The sequence below is a fragment of the Vigna radiata genome, chromosome 11 (assembly GCF_000741045.1).
Source record: "Vigna radiata var. radiata cultivar VC1973A chromosome 11, Vradiata_ver6, whole genome shotgun sequence".
Classification (NCBI taxonomy): Eukaryota; Viridiplantae; Streptophyta; class Magnoliopsida; order Fabales; family Fabaceae; genus Vigna; species Vigna radiata.
In genome coordinates, this window is record NC_028361.1 from 10,479,089 (window position 1) to 10,489,929 (window position 10,841).

General features: G+C 30.2%; 1 protein-coding gene and 1 non-coding gene across 2 annotated transcripts; one reads left to right on the forward strand and one right to left on the reverse strand.

Annotated features, from left to right (window-relative positions):
• Window positions 1-533: 533 nt before the first annotated feature.
• On the reverse strand, window positions 534-607 carry TRNAN-GUU. Its single transcript has one exon. It is a non-coding gene; the product is annotated as a tRNA-Asn (tRNA).
• A 2,045-nt stretch (window positions 608-2,652) lies between these two features.
• LOC106777270 lies at window positions 2,653-3,837 on the forward strand. Its single transcript, XM_014664837.2, has 2 exons — window positions 2,653-3,127; window positions 3,535-3,837. Exons 1-2 carry the CDS (start codon window positions 2,814-2,816, stop codon window positions 3,560-3,562), a joined length of 342 nt encoding a protein of 113 aa, XP_014520323.1. The 5' UTR covers window positions 2,653-2,813; the 3' UTR covers window positions 3,563-3,837.
• The last annotated feature ends 7,004 nt before the right edge of the window (window positions 3,838-10,841 follow it).

A 10,841-nucleotide genomic window follows, 5' to 3' on the forward strand; every position in this document is an offset into this window, starting at 1 on the left:
TTGTATCTTGATCTTCACACCAAAACTTACTACTGCATCACAAAACTCTCTCACACCCAACGAATTTTTACACAAACTTTACATTCATTATTTTACTTTTCTATCTCTCTCTTTCATTATTTATACAACCGATAAATGTTTGGTGGATAAGATTCAAGTTTAATTTCTTATTGATGAAAAATAAACTGAAAACTTCTTAGAATTTCACTTTTGTGGTGATTCTCAAAAATAAGATTGGTGTGGATTGACAAGTATGATGTCTTTTGCATAGATTGGTTCATAAATCTCACATATAAATAAAGAAGAAAACAGTTATATATTTTAAAACAATTGAAAAAAGTGAAAATACTCAACTATTTTAAGAAAACTTAAATTATAATATTCTTTGTTACCAGAAGCTTATAGAATAGCAGCAAAAAGAAAAGAAGATCACACAGCCCGTTCTGATTGGGGTAAGGCCGTGTATACAGCGATAAGCACCCAACATAGGCCCAAGAAAAGAAAAAAAAAAAGTGCAAAAGAAAACAAAAAATCGCTAGAAGGAGGGCTTGAACCTCCGACCTTGTGGTTAACAGCCACACGCTCTAACCAACTGAGCTATTCCAGCTTGATGTTCATTATATCAAATGTAAGTATAATATTAAAATATAAGGATTTTTCTCTTTTTCATTTTCATGTGATTTATAGGATATGTAGAAGTTTTTCAATAGATTAAGCAATTGAAGGTGCATAACTTTAAGTTCATTCTCTGCCATTTAAAAGAACAATTTTGCAGCTTAGAGGGCTTGTGATGAGGAAGCTCATCATCATAATTCATGTGTCGTGTCCTGTTCTTGGGTCCCTCATGTACAACCTACATTATAGCCATCTCTTACTTGTTCAATATAGCTATACTTTGATTTTTACTGTCATCACACTATTCATTTTACTGGTAAACACACCTGATAACCATTTATGGAACATGGACAAACTCATCAAGCAACTCCTACATTAAAATTTTCACCAAACAGGAGCCTAACCTATGAATCAGTGAAGTAGAATATAGTGAATAAAATAAAACAAAATCACTTCAGACCAGATAGAATATGCTTTTAAAGTTATTCCATTTATTGTTCTTTTACATTCCTCTGTATATAAACTATATATATAAACAATAAAGCATAATAAATAACTATACTTTATGAGGAAAATAATGAATACACACTAATAACATTAAACTTTATTTTTTCTGTAAGCAGATAATAGTGTATAATTGTTTATAGCTGTCGATGTCTTTTTCATTTGATCTGATTCAATTTTATAATAAGTTGATTGAATGGGGGGGGCAGTGGAAAGAAACAAGGGTAGAGGATAGGGATTTATCATTTAGTAGGTGAGTGCATGTGGGCTCACAATCTTTCTGCTCCCATCTTCTGATCCACATTCAACATGTGCATAAGATTCTTATAGCCCCCCCAGATGACCCTTATGCTTGTCTACGTTGCTCATGACAGTAAGTCTACACAAAAATTCAAATTTCAAGCATCCAACTAGAATCATACTTACTATGTCACAAACCACTATAACCAGTTTTTGTTTTTTATGATGTTTGAAAGATTGGTATGAAAATCTTAAACTTTGTAAACTGGTATAAATAAAATACACTAGTACTTCCCTGGATAAAACATGGTGTTCCTAAAGACTAAAATAAAAATTTAACTAGTAGTTATACTTGAAGAGTTTCCAGTCATTATTTGCATCAAGACCAAGGAAGGTGCTGAATTTTCTTTTAGCTAACGACACCATCCTCTGGTTTAGCACTTGGTGAGTTAGAGAGACACGACAGATTCCCAAGTCCCCACACAAATACAGCGTTAGGTGTGGTTTGTGGAGCTGTGATTGTACCAAATTCACATGCCCCCCCCCCCCCATCCTCATCATTTGTTGCTCTTTTTTCCATCGCTTATTTTCCTTTTACCTTTTCTTTCACAACGTTTTTTCGAATGTTTCCGTTACTGAATGGTTTACAAAGACATTATTCCAAGGAATTGCTTGGCTCATGTTCTGTCTTTTTCCTCTCTTCTCCTTTCCATTACTCTAATCCTCCAGTCAGAAAGGACGGGTGCATGTCCTCATCAGTCCCATTTTCTCTAACATTGATTGGAAAATTGAAAATCTTTATCTTACCCTTTTATCATGATATGGTTTTGTATTTCCAATTTGTATTATGCAATATCCATTAACCCCAAATTCATAATCTTTTCTCCCTTAATCAGTGTACAAAAACATGGGCTGAAAGATATCAGTGTTATTCTTTACTGGGTGAAAGTTTCAGTTCAGTAAAAGAAAATATTATTTATCTTTAGTGATTGTTGTTATATCTGTCTCTTACCCTAAAAAAATAAGGAATCAATATCTCTGTTTCATTTTCTCAAACTAATAATTGATAGTAATATGACGATTTCCTAATAATAATAATTCAGTTCATTGATTTTCGGATTTGGCTCTATACCTTACACCGATTGTTCTTTTGTCACTTACATACGGCTACTTATTTTCTAATCCTTACTGTTAACTCCAATTAATAACCAGAATAAGACAACGTACCATGTGATATAATTAATGATAGATTAAACCAACACACATTTAAAAAATCTGTGAAGAAGAAAACTTTGAATGAGAGTTACCCTTTTACAGCATAAGGTACTATGCAAAAATGGTAACAGCCTAAAGGCACTATAGGCTCCTCAAACCAACTCTTAGCCAAAATAATTGAGAAGATAAAGAAGCATACACATTCACACTCACACACACACCTCAAAAGAAAGGATAACATGTCAAACTCCACTCCAATGGAAAAGGATCTCACAATGACAGTGCAGCGTTCCTCATACATGCCGGGGTGCATGATGTCCCCTTCGTGCTTGCCAATCCACAACGAGTTCCAGTACTCAAGAATCCACTACTGCAGCAGCCCCAGAAAGAGGGTGAGAAGGTGGAAGAACATTCTCAGAAAGTTCATGAGGGAGAGCAAGACCTTGTGTAGATCCAAACCTATATCATTTCAATATGACCCTGTTAGCTACTCCCAGAACTTCGATGAGGGTTGCCATCTTGATGAACCAAGACCAGGGTTGCAAGATGTTAGGTGGGATTTACATCATTGATTTTATGTAACTCTGGTTTTTACCTGTTTAGGATTGAAAAGAAGGACATTGAAATGACCCTTTTGTTTTGACACATGCCATCTTTTAGTTAGTGTATGGCACAAACAAGTTCTTCCTTCTTCAAAATTGTATATGGTGTATCTCATTCACATTTGTCAAAGTACCATAGTTCTTTTAATTGAAAACTTTTTTGTATATATATTGGATCCATCCACCAGTAATACTGATTGAGATGCATTAATATTTCTTCACTGGTTGGATTCTTCAAAAAAAATGAAGCAGTAATTTGCTGTCTGTGTTTTATCGCATGATGTTCTCTGGCAGTTGCTAGTCAGTGAACTAGAGTATGTTTTATCAACTAAGAAACCCCCTTGGTATTTTTCATTAGGAGAAAAAAGGAGATGCTCTGCAATTGAATTTTTCTCTTTGGATTATGAAGACAGAAGAATGCAGATTCTGGGGTGTGCAATTTAAGGCCTTTTTAACAGTGAAGACTATGATGTATGGTTGGTATATTTATTGTGGCTTCAAAAAGCCACCACACTCTTAACTGAAATGAAATTGTTTGAAAAATTGTAATGAGGCAAGCATGTTAACTTGTTTGTTTGTGATTTTGATCATTTCATGTACAGAAAGAACATGCTAGTAGTGGTATTGAGAATTATTATGTACAGAAATCTGCACTTTTCTACTTTTCTTGCTACTCTAACTCATAAAAAGGGACAATTATTCCACGAATCAGACGCTGATATGAAATTACAAGTATATTGAAAAGTATAACCTTAGGAACTCATGCTGTAGAAAAAGAAAATGAAAAGGAAAAAAGAAAGAAGAATATGTCGGCCACCTAACCCTTTCTTTTCACCCTGTATTTTCTTTAAATTATAAAATCTTTAGTATCTTGCCAAGATACATAGAAAATGATTAAAAATCGTTAACTTTTAGAAAAAATATTTAATTTATTAATGGAAAAAATTTATACTAAAAAAAATATCGAAATTAAGCACATATTTTGTGATAAACTCTCATAACAGTTTTATACTTTATTCATTTATTATATTACTTATTTTGTTTTTTATTTTTCTTCTTCTTTTTTTCTCTTTTTATTTTTTAAATAATATATTAAATTAACGTAAAATTATAGTTTTCATTTTATTAAACTCAACTAAATTAACTTAACAATAATTACCTTTTATCAAGATATCTTTGAGATTTTACCCTAATTAGAAATTTAACATAATTATAATACAATCACTAAAAACTTTATCTTACATATTAATTTTATAAAATTAATTATATTTAGTTTATAAATAATAAATATTAAGTAAGTCTAATATAAAATATAGTTATTTTAATAGGTTAATTTGTTTCAAAAGTATTGTTGATTTTACCGTTTAAGATAATATTTGTAATTATTTTAGCTATATTATACTTACATGTAATATACAAACATTATATTTTACGAAACTGTTACATTAAATAGTTTGTATACAAATATAATAGGTAATATTTTTCAATGCATATACAAAATCAAGTGGCTACGATAGTTTTTGAAAGTGAGAGTGTGAGTCAGGGTGGTGATTTTTTCAAAATTCCGATCGTACGAAAATTTCAAATCTATTTTATTTAAATCAAACTCAATTTTGATATTGATTAAATTAGACTACATTTAATTTATATAAATTTTTAAATTAGATTTAAATGGTCTTATTTAAGTTTAATCTAAGTAAACTAAGTCTAATGTATTTAGGTTTTACTAAACCTAACTTCATATGTACCTGACTCAATTAAACTTAGAATGATCTAAGTTTAATATGATCTAGTCTAATTTATATTTGATTTAACTTAACTTAATTTGAGTTTATTTCAATCTGAGTAAGTTTGACTAAGATTGATTTGAACTAAACTCAACTTAGTCTCTAACCTAGGTTAACCTAACCTAGTTCAATTTGATCTACACTTGATCCATCCTAGATTGAGTGAAGTTTGACTTAGCCTAACTTACTTAAAACTAACTTGACTTTGTTCAATTTGGATTTTGATCATACCTATTCGATTTTTCTTGACTTGAATCCAATCCAACCTAGTTTAAATCCAACTTATCTCCTAGCCTAGGTTGAAGTTGACTGAGTCTGATTTAGGTCCCAATAGTCCCACTATAACTTAATTTTATGTGGATTTTGTTTGACTTGAGTATAAACAAACTCAGTCTAATCTAGACATAAGTAAACTTAATTTGACTTGAACATGACCAATTCATTCTGATATAAACTTTAGAATTATCTATCAATTAGAACGAACTAAGTCCAACACAACTCAACCAAACATTAACTTAAGTTCACTTAACCTAATAAAAAATTACTTGAACTTTGTTTAATTTATCTTAACTTGAATTCGATCCTTCTTAATTTAAGTTGGTTCTAGTTTGACTTAACTTTTATTTAAGTCTAAAATCATTATATTTAAATTAGATACAAAATATAATTTTATTGATGTTGTATTAAATCTCATTCTCAATTTTATATTTTCAAAATTTCTAAATTAATATTACCTATATGTACATGGTATTTTTGTATTTATTTTAATCAACATAATTTACAAAATAAAACAATATACTTTTAAAATATAGTATATTAAAGAATATTCGATGTATAAAACATCTGGATAACAATAATGCATTTTGAAAATATATATTTATAGGTGAAAATACCGGTATAAATATTCATGTCTGTTAAAATAAAACTGAATTATATACAATTATCATTTCATAAACCGATTTTATAATTTTAAGTTAGAAATACATTCACTTATTAAGAAAGATACTCCACCTATGCTAAACCAAAAACAAATTGACTGAGAGGGACTTTATCAAATAGGATAGTTGGGTTATTTTATTTGATCTTCCTTGCATAATTACAAGCCTGCAAGCTTGAGAGCGAACCTGTACAAATTAGAAAAAACTAAAAAAAAATTAATCTTAATATATATGTTTTCATCTTAAATTTGAATCTTATAAAAACTAAAGATTTATTAAACTTATATAAAAGTTAAAAAATAAAATAAAATTAAAGATTAGTACGCATAAGATACTTTCTCCCTCCACTACTTCAATTTCTTTCTACACCTCCTTATTTTATTTTCTTTATAAAAATATTATATGGTAATTATTTTTTTTTACTTTTACCTTTAACTTTTTTAAAATACCAAATCCTTTCTTTCCCCATTTACTTCAAGTGTGTCGCAGCACCTCCTTCCCACCCACACATATCTTCTTTCTCTTTTCCTCTCTTCGTTTCTTTCTTTCTTCTTCTATGTTTCGAGTTTTCTTGTGTTCTTTTCATTTCACTCTTTCATTGTTTCTATTCACTGGTTTGTGTGCTTGGTTCGTTATCCTTGTTTGGTTCATTTGATCTTCAAATCCAGGTTGGTTAATTTTTACACTTAATGTTACTAATGTTTATTTGATGTTCATTTTCATGTGATGTTCTCGTTTGCATGTATATTTAGTTGTTGTATGAACCTGTGAACATATATATGGTTATTGTATTATGATATACTATGATTAATTTGTAAAAGAAAACGTTAAAAGCCTTTAACAGATATGGGAGATCCGTCGTGACCTTCAACAAATTTCAAAATCGTCAACGAAGACGGTTTACCCTTTAACCTAAACGAACACTCACAATTTCGTGTCCAATATACATTAGCATCCACATCAAGTTTATATTTATGATATTTTTCACCTCTTTCATATCCAAGTAAAATGAACGTTCATGACAAATCTTAGATCATGAATGATCCATCTTAGCTATTTAATTAGGTGATCACTAGAAGGAAATATTTCATTTATGGTAAAATTATTTGTAAAATCTTCCTCTCCAACTTTTATAAAAGAAGAAAAATCTTATATAAAACTAGAATAAACTTGAGAATCCATATTATGACGATATTCTTCAATTTTAAACAATATTGATCTATAACATAATATTCACTTTTAATAAAATAATTCATAATAATTAAAGATATAAAAAAATTAATAAAAATAATCTATATAATTATTAAATTATTAAACAAATAAAATACAAAAGAATAAAAAAAACATCTACATAAATAATCTATTTAAATCATATATAAAATTTATAATAAATTAAATTTAACAAACAAATCATTATGATAAACAATTAAAATAAAAGAATAAAAAATAAAAAAGTAAACAAATACAGGGAGGCCTTAAATGAATTTCGATATTCATAGAGGCCTTAAACGAAACGTCTCAAATTTTTGCATGTCACCGGTTTAAAAAAAACTGGTAAAATTTAAAATTTTATCATAGCATTTCAAAACCCTTAACTTTTAAACATGCATAATTTATTCAAAACATAGTAGTTCCAAAAGCCTTATCCAGTTACATTATTCTAGACGTAATTAAAATGACCAAGAAATAAAACAACTACAATTACATTGTTTCAAAAGTTTATACCAAAATAATATTTTAAAGAAACTCGAATCTTTCCTCCATCATATCAAGAATCTATCATGTCTTTGGAACATCTGCAATATTATCTGTTCACGTATAACACATCATACAGTCATCGTCGATAATATCATTCACAAACAAATAAACACAAATATGTATGGAGTAAGCTACCGAAAAAACCATCATAATAACAAGATATAAACATATTGATTATATCAACAATAATCAAACACCCCATACATACTAGTAATAATAATAGAATTCCTATTCTTCTAACATAAACAATTCAATCATAATGAATTACTCAATCCTCGATTCTCGATCTTTAACCATTGTTGTCATCTCCAACATCTCACACCTAGACCTTTGGTCTGTCTACCCATTAACACCTATGTTAACTACCTACTATAACCATTATAGTAACATTGCCATCAACATAACATCACTTAGAGTATCTCAAGTACCAAGATCATTATCATAAATACACCACCATCATGACTATCCCAATTATGACAACACCATGAGCATCACAGTACTATAAACACCACAGTGGAAAAAGTCTATCTCACTCATGTATCCTACCTCACTGATTGTAGCCGATAGTCTACCTGTAGCCTCCCCTACAGGACATTTATAGCCTCCCCTATAAATCATATGTAGCCTGCCCTACAGATCTACTCGAGTAGTCCCGCAATCCAACTAAGGAACATGTGATCCTGCCACACAAGGATAAGAACCACACCTTCACCCCACAAGGAATTCCCTATACCCGAACATTCGTTCCAATGCACACAAGGCAAAAAGGAAGCACCTATCCTCATATAGAACCAAGATTTACTAGGTACAACAAGTAGACTTATCATCCACTCTCATGCTCATCAATCACATACACAGGTACATCCCAACACTCACTCATGCTCCAATCTCATCCACAAGTCAAACTTGACCCTAAACATAACCATTAATCTCATTCTCTGAGTATCCTCACAATCCACAACTCCCCAAGCTTGGAACACTTTCCTTCTTCATCAAATTTTGCCATTTTTCACAAAAATGCACTGTGATAATCGATTATCACTTAAGATAATCGATTATCACTTAAGATAATCGATTATCTTAGTGAAAATTACCCAGAAACATCATGCAGGAAGGGATAATCGATTATTTTCACAACCATACTCAACATCAACACGTAGATAATCGATTATAATTAATGATAATCAATTATTGTCGAATCAAAACACATCTTGGACATGATTCAAGCATTTAAACATACATACATCAACCCCAGATCACGTGGAAACATACTTAATACATAATACATGCATTCAAGCATCACATACCCATATAGACATACTCAAACACATATAATACATCACTTGAATTAACAAATCCAATCATTGAAAGCTAAAAAACAGGTGAAAAGTAAATTTTTTTAACCACCATCGTTTAATTTTGTTCGAAGGGGTAATTTTAGAATGGAGAGATACAAGAAGAAATTGAGAGTGGTGTAGGGAGAAACACTCTTACCAAGGAAGTGTATTACAAAATCATATTAAAATAGAATATAAAAAAAAAAAATTTATTAATAATCTATCTTATTAAAATAAGAAGTAAAAACTTTCGTTATATTCTATAAACAAACAATCCTTCTAACAATTTTTTTCTTAAAAAAATTGTAAGATAACGGGACAAACTAACGTGCAGTATAAACGAATAAAAAAAACCTATATCGAAAAGAAAAAAATTTTATGTACCTCTCAGTTTTTTATCCTTTAATAATAATTTTTTTACCTTTAGTTGATTTATTCTAAATTATTTTGTATTTCAAAATAAAAATATTATTTGATAAGTATTAAATAGAAAAGGTTTCATCATTTTCAAGGTTCACAATTATGACAAAACGTTTCAATTAGTTATTTTTTTAACTCAATTAAGTTTTTCTTTTGTGTAAAATTGAACTAAACTACGTTAAGATTTCAGTTACATGGGATGCTGAATTTGCAAATGTTAACCTTGTGGTACATTGAAGGTCGCATTACGTGAGTGTGTAATATTAGATAAGATTGTTTTAATTAAAATAATTCAGTAGGTCCTCCTAGAGAGGTGTTTTTTTTTAATTATTAATAATAAAAACTAATATTTATAATTTCTGCACATTTGTAATTTTATCCTTACCTACTATTTTTTGTGTTTTAGAAATTACTTGTAGTATTTCTGGACAATTATTTATGTTCCACATAAAAAAATCTAAGATTATATTAAAAAATTACTAAATTCATCTAGTTATTATTAAAAAAGAAAAAGGTTTAATGTATCAATAGTTCCCTATTTTGGTATGGAACATCAAATAAGTCTCTTTTTTTTTCGGCATCTCAATTAGGTCTTTACTAAAATAGAAGCAATTAGAGGTCTGCCGTCAAATAAGTTTTGTACACAATTTCCTTCTGGCGTCAATCGGTCTTCCCTGTGTCCGCCTCCTCCTTTCCGCCTTAGTCTCTTCAGGCTGGTCGTTCTCTTCACACTTCGTCCCTTAGTCCGAGTTCGGTAGCTGCCAAAGGTTCTCCGATGCCAAAATCAATAAATGTATGTTCGGTAATCTGAGAGCTATATTAAATGTACAATTAATGAACCTACCACTTTTACGTTTGACCTGTATTTATAGTGTTGGTTATGGGCCTTGGATTAGGGAAGCCTTAATCAGGGCCCAATCGCAGTCCAATAACCCTTAATCTAGTCTTACCTTAATCATGTCTGATAACCTTGACGTTGCTTGGAAGCCGTCTGTATGGAGCATCCGGTATGTCCTAGTACACGGCCAAGTTTGGGTTACGTGGCATAGTCCGTATATACATTAATCACACGTGACATTATTAAAAACTTTGAATGCACATAAGTGAAATCAGCTTTAGGGAAGGACAAAGTGAGAAAAATCAAAAAATTTAAATGCAGCCCCTTTAATTCGGAAGTGCAAGTGCAAATGAGATTGGGAAGAAAGACATTTCCCATAATCAAATATTATCATAACACTATTGTGATTGGTTACCACGACAATTGCCCAAATCAAACACGTTCTGAAAAATGGAAAGGAAAAAGTAGTGAATAAACAAATTTTCCAATATATATAAGAAATTTGTTTCCATTGTATTGACAGACATAGACCAGGAAAGGTAACATATCAATATTTGCCACAATTATAAAGTGGTGTTTGTCATGGA